Source organism: Hydra vulgaris, chromosome 12, assembly GCF_038396675.1.
Source record: "Hydra vulgaris chromosome 12, alternate assembly HydraT2T_AEP".
NCBI lineage: Eukaryota > Metazoa > Cnidaria > Hydrozoa > Anthoathecata > Hydridae > Hydra > Hydra vulgaris.
This window is the reverse complement of record NC_088931.1, coordinates 4,396,576-4,410,563: the sequence shown is the minus strand read 5'-3', so window position 1 is coordinate 4,410,563 and position 13,988 is coordinate 4,396,576. Positions and strand designations below refer to the sequence as shown.

Sequence of the window (13,988 nt, the reverse complement as noted above, 5' to 3'; positions counted from 1 at the left end):
CGCAACTTAAAATTTAAAAAAAAAAAAAAAAAAGGAGTCTCCTTGACTGTAATGGCCTCCTCGGCTTTGGGGAGGGGAATTCGTTAAAAAAAAAAGTTATATAAATTATAAGCATATAAAGCATGTTGATTTTTAAAACAAATGCAAAAATTAAATAACTATTGGAACAATAAGTTTTTAATTACAATTTTATTTAATTTAAATCATAAAACTTTGTGTTTTATCTTTTATCTTAAAAAATAAACACTATGCAGTAAATTTGTATTCCAGTTCTCTAGTGAAAACTGGATATTAAAATGTGTCTGTTATTGTTATTCAGAGTTTTTCCAGTGTTTGTTTGATATGTATTTGGATTGTTTCTATCAATAATAACACTACATAAAAAATCTGCTTCTGAATATACATTCTTGTCAAAAGGAAATATTCAACTTTTCCTAAATCCATTTTGAATATTTGATAGTAAAACTTTTTTCATATGCGATGCTAAAACAAGATGCAATTTCGTAAATAGTGATTCTCCAGGGATGATATAGAACACTCAGTGACACTCCAGGATAATTTGGAAGCCAAGATTTTATTGTGTCATTATAATAAACTTTAAATGGAGCAAATACAGAAGCATCTAGGGGCTGCACTTTGTGACTACTATGTGGTAGTATAGTAAGATTAGTAACACTGTTACATTTAGCAAGATCAAAGGCATTTTTAGATAAGCGGCTCTCGTGATTATCAAATATAAGTAGAGATGGATTTTTCATTATTGAGAATTTTTTGATATAAAATGTTGAACTACTTCTACAAATAACTCTGTATTCATCTATCCGGTTGGATTTGCAAGACCAAGAGATCCAAATGGTGCATTATTAAGCATATGTTGCTTATAGATCTTTAATTTACAACATGTGTCCATAATACATTTGAGAGCAGGTGACAATTTACTGCTTCAAAAGATCTTCTTGCTCTTTACTTCTTGTAGAAAATTTGGGTTTCATAGTAATGATTTCTCCTTCTTTTATTTCTTTTTTCTTTTTTACATATCTGTATACATAAAAACACACATTTAGAATTTGCTTTTAGTCACCAACTTATACGAGTTTCATTTACTAAGTAGGGCAAATACTAATTGGTGCAGAATACTTGATAAAGGTGCTGTAATTAAGATCAACTTTTTTTGCAGCATTTGATGAACACCCTCCTGTTAAATGTTAAACTAAATCAACAGCTACCTTCATTGAACAACTCGAGAAGGTTCCTTTACTAGTTTTCCAATAACAAAGAGGCTTTACAATGTATAATTGCATATTTCTATTGTTCTTCATGTTTGTTTACATGAAGAACAATAGAAATATGCAATTATTAGTAAGCATTAAACAGAACAGATGCAATTGAAGTTTTATGTTTTAGTTTTATCTAATTAATTTAGACTAAAAATGAAATTCGGCTGAACTTAGAGATGAGCTTAACATTTTTATAACAAAAAATGATTTTAATAGTAAAAGGAACAATATTTTATGTAGCTATTAGTAAAACTGATTCTTTGAAATATTTATAAGGTACCGTGGCCTGCCCTAATATAACAGAGCTCCAATTAAGTGATCGCAAATTGCGTTACCTGGAAATGCTTGCGGTTATTAAACTTACAGTTTTTTAAAACCGTAAACTCTGTTTTGATAACTAAACTCAATAGCTGTTATTCAATAAAAAGTATTAATATTGATCTTGAGTTATGAGATAAAATCTTATTATAAAACCATATTATTACTACTATTTTTATTTTATTATTACTATTATATATATATATATATATATATATATATATATATATATATATATATATATATATATATATATATATATATATATATATATATCGCTTATTTTGAGACCCAACATGATAAACTTCTGAAGAACTTTTTTTTTTAAGGGTCTTGAGCTACCATTAAAAACATTTTAATTTTTGAAAATTTTTAATTCCAGTATTATTTTATTACATAGAACACTTTTTTTTGTTATTATTTTATTACATAGAACACATTTTTTGTTAAATCACCTCCCCAAGGCCCAGAAGGCCACTAGATAAGAGGAGGCTACTTAATTGTGGTTATAACCCTCTCTCAACTCTGTAACTCTGAAACACGAACCTTGGCAAACAAGGCCACTGCGCTGAGAAACAAGCTGAAACAAGTTGAGCGCTCTAACACTACAACACTATCGCATTTAGAGGGTGAAGCAGACATTTAAAAGTGGTTTTAATGACCACCCAAATATATATTTAAAAAATTCTAAACGCTTTAGTAGTCAACCACTATTTATCAGCGGTTCGGATATAAGTACCAGTCTAAACAATACTTAGAATACCTACTTGAAATGTGTTGATTAATTTGGTATTATTGGTATCAATTGGTATAAAAGTTAGAAAAACATGTTTAAAAAATAGATTTTAAAATATGAAAAAATAATGGACTTACCATGACCTGTATAATATATGTCATGGTAAGTCTATTCCACACGACCATTTCTATACTTATTTTTTATATAGTCGTTTTACTTTAATAATTTTTAGTGGTAGAAAATAAAATTCTTTAAAATCTTTGTTTTGAGTTAACAATAAATGTTCAATAACTTCTTATTGTAAAATTGTAAACTTCTATATAAAAAAAAAAAAAACAGGGACAAGATTATTAAATCTTTTTCTTTATTAAGACTTGAATTAAGTTTCTAATTTTTTGATTTCATAAAAATTAAAAAAAAATTTAATTCTTAAGAATTTTAATTTAACTTTCTAATAAGTTTTTAGTACATTTTTTTTTTTATCTGCAGCTTATTAGGACCCTAATCCGCATAATTAATTTTTAAGAAATTAAAAGTGTGAATGTAAAATCTTTTTAAATAGGCATACTATGCAAATAGTTTTTAACATTATTTATCAGGCAAAAAACTATAACTATAAAACGGCAAATAAATGCTATAAATTAAAATTAAGGAGATATTGCCACCATGCAACTTTCAATTAAATTTTGAATATTGTTACAACTAATTTTTGACACTCCAAAACACAACCTTAATAAAGACTGCTGCACCAACTAACAAAAAAAAATTATTGTAGTACTAACACAAATGTGATGGGATTTAAACCACTACAAAATAGGAATTAGAATAAAGAAATTTATACCTCATACATAGCTAACTCTCCAAATTTCAAAAAATAATCCTTCAAATCTTGATTTGTAGCTTTATATGGTAGACCCAAAACAATAAGATCTGACAAAAAATCATTTTCAGTTCCTGTTTTTACTAATTTTGCTTCAGGTTCACGATTAGGAGATTCATCTAACTTTCTTTTCACAGAGTCTAAATTGAAAATGAAGTTACTTACATCATGGTACAAAAAACATATATACAGATTATATATATTTGTATATTGACTTTTTTGCAAACATTCTCAAAAAGAACATTGATTTTGAATCACTAATTAATCAAGCTATCTAGTGTCAAGGAGCTTCAAAAAACATTAAGACTAAGGCAAAACATTGAAAAAAAAATATATAGGGGATTATTTTTTCTTTAAAGTAGTCTATAAATATATTATAATGTAATATCACATTATTAAGGGGGTGATCATAGTCTTAAAAAAGATTATTTTAAGTAAACTGTTTCAGAACATATTTGAGTTAAAGCAGGTTCTGCTTTAACTCAAATATGTTCTGAAACCCAGAATGCTTATTTGGAACTTTATCTTCCTGACTGCAGTGACTTTTGATATTAAAACTAATAACATTTAGTAACTAATATTCTTCATTTCATGAACTACTAAGTTAGATCTTTAAGTACCAAAAAACAGCAACATTAAATTTATTTTACAGTAATACTTTATAGTTGTAATTTTAGGACATAAAAACAAACTTCACCCTGGAGAGCAACATCTATAACATGTTAATAAATAATATAAAAAGGGTCTCTAAACTATTAGTTCCATTATTCTAAATGTAAAGTTCACATTTTTTACTTTATATTTAGAAATATTGCTAAATGATGGTCTTAAAACTAACTGATACTTTACATAAGCATACCCAAACCTGTTTCAAAAATTTCAGATATTTATAAAATAACAAATATGTAACAGTTTGCTTAATTAACAACCATTTTAATATTTGTAAAAAAAAAAGACAATATTACAAAAACATCACAGAGGCGTTCAATCTTGGTAGATAGACTAGATTTAACTATATTTACAATGCTTTTTAAACTTTGTCTGATATTGCTATTGGAGGTAATGGTATTTCAAATGCGATTTCAAATTTAGTTAACTAATTTAATAAATTCTTAGGAAAAAAGTTCAAATAGGTAGCTTCGAAAAAAGTTTTAGCTTTGAGAGGGTACTACACAGCATACCTCAAGGATCAGTCTTGCATCATTTTCTTGATTTCTAATAATTTAGATCTAACTAGCAAATAATAATGAGACAAATTTAAAGTCATTTTGTTTCAATAAGTAATGATTGTTTATTTAAAATAAAACAATTTTAATTTTATTTTATTAAACTTTGTTTATACGATTATTTAGTTCATTATATAATTTTAAATTCACACATGGAATTGGTCAAAAAGCTAAAAAAAAATAGACAAAAATAACATAAACAAGATCAAAAAATGTTTGACCACTCCAATGAAGTTTCCTAGCCCCAAGCAGCTTGAAAATTAAATTGCAGCCATTAGTATTTAGGTCACATTCTTAAAAACAAGACTTTTTAAGACTAAGAACTTTATCAATAACCAGCCTGTGACCAGCTAAATGAGACTTCTTACAAATTATAAGATTTAGCAGGGGTTGATAGCCAGGGCTAGGAGAAAATTTATAATACATTATTAATTTTAAATACATGCATATATTTACTGTTTATTAAATACTGGCATATAATATGGATATATATAGATATAAACATACACATTTACTACCTATTTATAAACTGGCATACAATATCATTACATATTTTATACAAACTTTAGTAGGGGAGAATTGCAGAAATTGGAGCACCTAAGGAATAAATATTTTATGTTTAGTGGTTTAACTATGAAACATGCTTTTAGCCATAATTTGTCCTTATTTATTGCACTATTATTAAAAACAAATTTGTTTTGTCAAAGCACTAACTTGTTCCAATCAAGGCAACCGGTTTTCTAAATCGAAATACTTTGATTCCTTAAATGACTTGCTTCGTTTAAAAAAAATACCCAGTAAAATCAACAAAAGTAATTGTGAATCAGAAATTGCGATGGGCCAAAGCAATCTTGAAAGTAAATTGTTTGAAGCAATTTTTATTACCAATAAATTAGCAATTGTGATTGCTAGTTTTCATTTTACTAAAGGAAAAAATATTATAAAAAAAGATTTTATCATGTTTAAAAATGACTTTGATACAAAACATTACTTATAACATTTGTCTGTCTGGTCGGGTTTTAACAATTTAAGCGCAATTAAAAAATCGTTACATTATGAATAACTTTAAATCATTGGTCTTTTCTAAAGCTTTTTATTTTACGCGAAGGCTTTAAAATTAATTATATCGATTCTTTAAAATAAACGCAATTTGTGTAAATTAACAAGAAAAGTTATATTAAAATTTTTTTATATAGGCATGCATTTTTATGATGAATTTAAATGTTTGAAACTGTTTCTCCATGTTTTCCTAAAAATCTTCTGAAAGATAATTTTTTTTAACTTTAAATTATGAATAAGCACTGATGCGTAAGTCCTAAAAAGGACTCCAGATTTGAAAGTCACGAAAAGATTACTTCTTCCTAGTTTTTGGTATCCAGGAGTTCTAATAATATAAAAAACGCTTATGGACTACTGTTGGTATAAAAATTAAGACTTTTAGGTTAGTGGAACAATCACTTTTTGAACCGGAGTCCTTAGGTATAATGTTGGCAAGGACTCCAGGACTCTGAGCTTAAAAACAATGTTTCAAGTCATTAAATTTCATGAGTTTTTTTATATAGCAGATCATAAGTCAGTCAACATGTTCAGAGCTTCTGGACACCAGAGACCAAGAAAAAATAAAGAAGATATAAAGCCGGAGTTCTTTTGGGACTCCGCATCTCTGTGAAGTATTCCTTCCCATTTCATTTAATTGATTTACTAGTTTTTTTGTTGTTTTTTTCTGCTTTTTTGTTTCTATTTTTAAAAAGATTTCATTTTTTTTCATTAGGAATTGTTTTTTTTTTGTTTTTTCATTAGTTTTATTATTATTACTTTCTTTTTAGTAGTTTAAGTTAAGCTTAGCATTTCTTTTTTCAGCGTATTACTAAAATGCTTAGATTATCAAAACATCTAAACAGTTGTGGTCAAGTTATCAACAAAAAAATCATTTGCGTGGTCAGCAGTAGCGTTCGATCGCACGCCATTCCTGTCCAAGCCTGTGTAAGGTGTAGTATTTGCATAAATCGAAAATGATAGTTAGATTGTTGTGTGATATGACTCTAACAAAAAAAGAAAAAAAGCCATGATCTTAGATAATAATTAGGAATAGCAACCCTCGGAATTAGGAAAAATGAGGTTGGCAATAATTTGCCGACCTCAATCTTTTAGAGGTTGGCAGCAGGTCAGCAAAAATATTTGATACAAAGGTTATACCATAAAACATAGAAACAAGGTCAACAATTTTTTGCCGACCTCTAACACTTATAGGTCAGCAGTTTGGTCAGCATTGCCGAATGCCGACCCTAATTCTGAGGGTTGTAATAGTGAGTGTATTGAACAAGATTTGTCAACAAGAAGATTAAGGTGGTTTTGGTATAATGAGCAATTGAAATTGCTACATCATGTAGAGAGGTAGCAGCTTCAGGAGAAAAAAGGTAGAAGTAAGAAAACTTGGAGAGTGTGTTACATATGGTATGAACAAGCTTCAGTTAAGGAAAAAAGATACTCAAGATTATTTATAAATTAAGCGAGATTATTATTATATACAGCAGGCCTAGTTAAGAAGCATTATGCAGCTCGCATTTTACCTGCGAAAAGGCAATTTGCCTATGCGTTCAGCAGTTTTGCGCTACGCAAAAACTTTTATCTTTTAGAATATTTTAAATTATCTTTTGATGTCGTTAACGTGACGTTTATTCAGAAAAAATAAAGTCGTAAGTAAAAAATAAAGTCGTAAGTAAAAGTTTCTCTACAAATCTACTCGCCCGGTTCCCCACAAGGTTGCTTATCGGTCAGGTAGAGCTGCTGACACTGTTGCACTGATACGATCTACCAATATTGAAATCTTAGTTGATTCACCGTATGAAATACAAGTTGCTTGCAAGAACTTTTATCATTCTATACTCTCTGACCAAGACATCTGCCAACCTCTAAAATCAACAACGCTCGTTAACCCTAAGCCCTGGATGACACCACTTATTCAAGGCCTTATAAAAGAGTGTCAACAACTCTTTTTCTCCGGGTACTACAAAGAGTGGAAAGCACTTGCAAATCAAATTAGTAAACTAATTACCAAAAGAAGGAGAATCTATAACAGGCGTTTCACTACTGGAAAAACTGATTTTCGGCGTGAAATCAGTCTTGCTGATAAATGCCAAATCACCACCCCTATCTCTGAGACACTAGCAAACCAGTTAAATAATCATTTTCATTTTCAAACCAGTTAAATGATCAAGTGTTTGGACTGGCAAGAAACAACCCAGCCTCTCATGCTTCATTAACCGAGAGGCAAACCCGCCTACTTCCCCCATTTTTACCCTTAATAACATTGTCAACCAACTCAGCAAACTCAAACCAGGTTCCTCAGGACCAGATGATCTCTCTTGGTTTTTACTCAAATCTGCTCGCTTTGAAATCGCCTCATCACTCTGCATCCTATTCAACCGCCACATAGAAAACAATTACCTACCTGACCAATGGAAATCAGCAAACAACACCGATTCCAAAAATTTCTAACCCACAATCGTCTAATGACTATTGACCAATTGCCATTACATCCGCATTATGTAAAGTTTTTGAACGTATTATTACCATATTCATTGTCCATCACACCAAGCACTTATGGGTCTCAAACAAACAGTTCGGTTTCCTTCCAGGCCGAAGTACAATGGACGCTATTATTCAAATTATAGAGGACTGGAGTCATGCGAAAGATAACAACAAATCAATTTATGCAATATTCTTTGATTTCGAAAAAGCTTTTGATCTTGTCAGTCATGACAAGTTACTGTTAAAGTTAGTGAACATTCTACCTAGCTGGCTCACCTCTTGGATCGCAGCTTACTTATCTAATCGTCAACAAAGAATTAAAACAAATAATAACACCACTGACTGGAAATGTATCGAAGCAGGTGTACTTCAGGTAGTGTTCTAGGTCCAGTCCTGTTCATTCTATTTATTTCTGACATTAATGTCTATCTTCCACCTGAAACCATCCTCGAAAAATATGCTGATGACATACTGACCTATATAATTAATGATAAAGTTCCTACCAACCTACCTCAATACATTGTTGATGGTGTCGCTCTTTGGTCTAAGGTAAATGGAATGAAACTTAATGGCCCGAAATGTAAAATCATAAGAATTATTCCCAGATGCTTTGAAATTCAAGCTTTACCATCCATTGTACTCAATAATACTGAACTTGAAATAGTCAGCAGCCATAAATACCTTGGAATCATGCTCAATGAGAATATTGATTGGGATGAACAATGGACAAAAGTTCACAACAATATAAAATCAGTTCCGTATCTGTTCAAACGTCTTAAGCAAATTGGACACACTCAGCCAAACCTTTTACAAGTCTACTGATCTTACGCTATTAGCCACTTGATATATAGTGCTCACTTCGTGCAGTGCTGCTGCAAAAAGAGAGATCCAACATTTTCATAAAAATGCCCTGCATATTATTAGAATTGATGTAACCAATTCAAGCCGCTTCAATATTATATTTGACATTGAAGAGTTACTTGACAGGATCTGTATTAATATACTCAAAAAGATCCTTGCAGACCCATGCCATCCTATAACCACTAAATTAACTCAAACCAACAGCAGAAACCCTAATAGATTCCTGTATGCTTTTAACACCGCAAAAACTACTACTTACCAAAAAACTTTTATTCAAAAATACCTCTGTATCCTTCGTGATGGCATCAGTGACCTCTACCTCCCAAGCAATATTGGAAGCTCTACTGCCTTTTCAATGCATAAATAATATGTTCCTCCTCTGTATTCTAAGTAAACTATTAATATTAAAGGACAGATAAAATTGTACAACTCATTACTTAAAACGCTATTCAATTTTAAATAAAGATTTATAAAAATAAAATAAATAAAATAAAAGCATTTAACCGCAATTGTAAACTAATAGATTTTTTGTTAAAGAAACAGTTAGTTTAATAATTTTTTTTGTTGTTGTTAAAAATTAGTTAAAAAAAAATAAAGTGTTTTAAGTTTTATCTTAAGGAATTAAATATATAAATTACTTTTAAATATAAAAATTATTTTTTGTCATAATAGTTTATAAATGCACGATTTATTTTGATGTAAATATTTTATTAATAAGATATTTTGTTTATTGTTAATTCAATAACATAAAGTTTTAATGACGTTCGTTTGATTTATGAAAATAAATTATGATCACAATATGTTATCAGTAACTGATAAATAATTAAAAAAAACTCTTTATTGTTTAAAAACATTATTAAAAAGAGTTCACAAAATAAATAAGAAAAAATTTATTTTAACAGTTAATAAAATAACCAAAACCCAACTGTAAAATTATAAGAAAATAATCAAATACTATTTTACGTTTTATGAAAAAAATATTTTTTTCAAAATAAAATTTAGTTCATATTTGGAAAAAAGAAAAAAATGATTTTTCAAATAGGAACTTAGATTTTATTTGTAACTTTTGTTATAGTGAGAAAAAAAAAAAAAGTTTGTATGATTTTTAACGCGTTAATAAAATAACTTTAATTGCAATGCGGTACTTGAAAAGACGCTAGTGATGCAATATAACTTCTAACAATACAAAATATATTTGCCAAGTTGAGTAACTTAGAAATGCGTTACGCATTTTTGTTACACAGCAAAATCTCGTAACAAGGCCTGATACAGGCACATATATATATATATATATATATATATATATATATATATATATATATATATATATATATATATACATACATATTGTTATATATATATATATATATGTGCCTATATACATATTTATATATATATATATATATATATATATATATATATATATATATATATATATATATATATATATATACATACATATTTTTATATATATATATATGTGCCTATATACATATTTATATATATATATATATATATATATATATATATATATATATATATATATATATATATATATATTGATATATATTTAGATAAAAAAGCTCATGGCGTGTCTAGGGGTGTTCAAGTAACGGAAAAACATTACTTAAGTAATTTTAAGTTATTTTTTTCAAATTACTTAGGTATCTTAAGTAATTTTAAGTAATTTTAGTTATTTTCCAAACAATCAAAAATTACATCTAATATTACATTTTTGTGTGATGTAGTACTATATAGGTATAACAAATCATAACCTAACTAAACTTTCAAGATAAAACGCTGAAAACTTAAAATTTCTATCAATTTATCACTAAAAGATATTCTCAAATTTGTAATAAAAAAAAAGGTCTAGAGCGCTAAAGCATCTTTCTGTAATGTATCCTACTGATGATGCTGATAAAAACTTTAAAATACAGTGCAATTTTTTAAGCATTTTTGAACGGTCTAATGACTGTTTTCAAATTCAGTCGTTTCCTTTTTGATGCAATCAAAAACATTTAAGTAAGCCTTGTTTTTTATTAAATTGGAGTTTTGAGCAAGAAATAGTGAAGTTCTTCATTCTTCAGTTATTTATTTTTCGTAAATATTTAGTTTCAATATTGAAGGCTTTACATTTAACTGTTAATGCTCTAGGATGTTTGAGATCACAAGAAAGACGTAAATACATATCTCCTGCTATAATTTCTTATAATTTATAAATTATACTTTTTTAGATAGCCTATAATCTTTTTTTGGAAAATATGGTAAATCAAACCAAGGAATAATCAAAATTTAAACTAAAAAAAATATAATACTTTAATTTTAGGGTTCAAAATTGAAAATTGGACAACTTTTATACAAATTTTTATAAAATATCAATTTTCTGTTGATTTAATTCAGAAAAAAATTATTTTATTTTACTTAAGTAAAAAAAATTTACTTGAGTACTTAATTAGTTTAAACAATTACTTAAGTACTTAAGTACTTAAGTTACTTAAACAGCCCTAAGTGTGTCATCAATAAAATTGATTACACTTTATTAATAGTTTTAGTTTAAGTTTTACGCAGTAATGTTTTGTATAATAACATAAATACATTACTGACAGCAACGGCTATTTTTCTGATATTTATTTATTCAAGCATTGTAACGCTTTCTAGAAAAATTGTTAAAAAGAACGTTGTATTTGACCAAATTTAATAAACTCTATTTTAATATATATTTAGATGGCTTTTTTATTGAAACGATTATGTTAATTTTACAAATATTATTTTTTGTTGCATTTCTGCTTATTTTCATATTAAAAAAATATATTTGTTACTCTTTTTCTTTGTCAGAATATTTTTTTCTAGTTTATATATAATATATAGCGAATTGAAACTTTCTTTTTTTTAGTGACAAATTAGTTACAAAAAAAAAAAGGAACTAATTAAGACGAATCTATTTTACAATTGAAATAAACAATGATAATTAGCAGTTTCAAAAAAAAATTTAAGTTACAAATGTCTCAACAAACACATTGTTAAATACTGTAACTCATGAGTTACGGTATTGAACAAAAAATTTTTATTAACAATATTATTTATATAATTGATTGTTTATGCATTTAATTATTGAAAACGCAATGGCGCATTAATTTTCAAAAAAATTATCCCACCCTTGTGGGTTAGTTTTTAAAAAAGACTCGCAACGGAGTGCTGCTATATCGACTGACAAATAGCCTGATTCGCAATGGAGTGCTGCTACATCTACTATCTTTTAGCCTGACTTGCAAGGGAGTGCTGCTACATCGACTGACAAATAGCCTTACTCGCAACGGAGTGCTGCTATATCGACTGACAAATAGCCTGACTCGCAACGGAGTGCTGCTACATCTACTATCTTTTAGTCTTACTCGCAAGGGAGTGCTGCTACATCGACTGAGGGTTTGGTTGGGGCAGGCAGTCTATCAATTATTAAAAAAAAAATTCCGGTCTTGCATTTTAATTTTTACTTTTTGTATATATATATATATATATATATATATATATATATATATATATATATATATATATATATATATATATATATATATATATATATATATATATATATATATATATATATATAATGATATTCTATAAAAATATGTTAAAAACTCACAATCTGCTTTATGCTTTACTTTACATAAGTAAATATAGTTTCTTCTTCAAACAATAGTGTATTTAATTGAATTTCTAGATATTTTCTATTTTTGTTTGAAATATAGCTACACTACACAACGCATTAAATTTATATATATATATATATATATATATATATATATATATATATATATATATATATATTGTTACTTTATATATATATATATATATATATATATATATATATATATATATATATTGTTACTTTATATATATATATATATATATATATATATATATATATATATATATATATATATATATATATATATATATATATATATATATATATTGTTACTTTATATATATATATATATATATATATATATATATATATATATATATATATATATATATATATATATATATATATATTGTTACTTTATATATATATATATATATATATATATATATATATATATATATATATATATATATATATATATATATATATATATTTTGTTACTTTTTAGGATACATATTTTATTATAGAGGTGATTTCTTTTGGAGCACAAAAAAGCAATTTAAAATTTATGACATCATACAAATATTTAACACTAGTTTCTTTAAATTCCGTTTATTCAATAACCAAAAAATGCATAAAAGCTACATAAATTGAAGGTTTTGTTGTATAAATTTAAAAAATAATAAGCTTAAATTATAATTGTTTGGTTTATTGTAATTTATAGATTGATACCTGTTTTTTGAATTGTTGTGCAAAAAACATTTTCACCCCATCCCTCAAATGGAGGGTCAAGAATATTACCAGATATTCGAACTCCTCTCCATGCACCACTTGACCCTTTATATTTTAAGCCTATTGCGTTTGGAAACTGTGCCTGTATTGTTGATAACATTATAGTACCATCTTTTTCAGTTGGTATCTCAATAACATCTGTTACATGATCATCATCTGCTACTTTTACATAGCATGGATAAACCTCAGTTTTAGCAACTTCTGTTTCAGATTCCATTTATTTTTGCTTAGTTTTATCTAAAAGAAATCAAATTTTTTCAAAAGAAAAAAATTATGCATGATTACATAAACTTAGGTGCAAATACTATGTAGAAGTGTAAAAAAAACTATTTAATAATATACAGCAGACAAAACTCTACTTATTATTTGTACTAAACAACTAAAAAATACTTGAAAACAAATGTTTAGGCATATTTAAAGAAATGCAAAAGATATTTAAAATTTTAAATAAGTATGCAGCCGACATGAAAATTGAAACTGTAAGGAACACCAATCGTGAGTCTCACGAAAGCCTCATCAACCATCCAAAACTTTAATCGAATCGACGTCTCCTTTAAAGCCGTGATAAACCAAAGAAAAAGTTGGTGGCGAAAATTCTGGGAATCCAGAAATACCGTCTAAAGCGACGTTGACCAAAATTAAAATCACTTCACGCTCTATTAACAATAGGTTATTCTATTATATTCTATTACACTAAGGTTATTGTAATATTATTCATACT

At 27.2% G+C, this 13,988-nt stretch overlaps 1 protein-coding gene across 3 annotated transcripts in view; it reads right to left on the bottom strand.

Annotated features, from left to right (window-relative positions):
• The window catches only part of LOC100214458 (TAR DNA-binding protein 43), a 28,036-nt gene extending 14,288 nt beyond the window's left edge, over positions 1-13,748 (bottom strand). For 2 of the 3 annotated variants that reach the window (XR_010642068.1, XM_065811282.1), the window contains exons 1-3: positions 13,725-13,748; positions 13,208-13,504; positions 3,173-3,351 (exon numbers count right to left, since the gene is read on the bottom strand). Coding sequence is in view for 2 of the 3 variants with exons in the window: in XM_065811282.1 (XP_065667354.1) it covers positions 3,173-3,351; positions 13,208-13,484 (456 nt within the window). In the remaining variant the exon portion in view is untranslated. The remainder of the gene's footprint in view (positions 1-3,172; positions 3,352-13,207; positions 13,505-13,724) is intronic. The other variant, XM_065811281.1, reaches the window with a different exon arrangement.
• Positions 13,749-13,988: the final 240 nt, after the last annotated feature.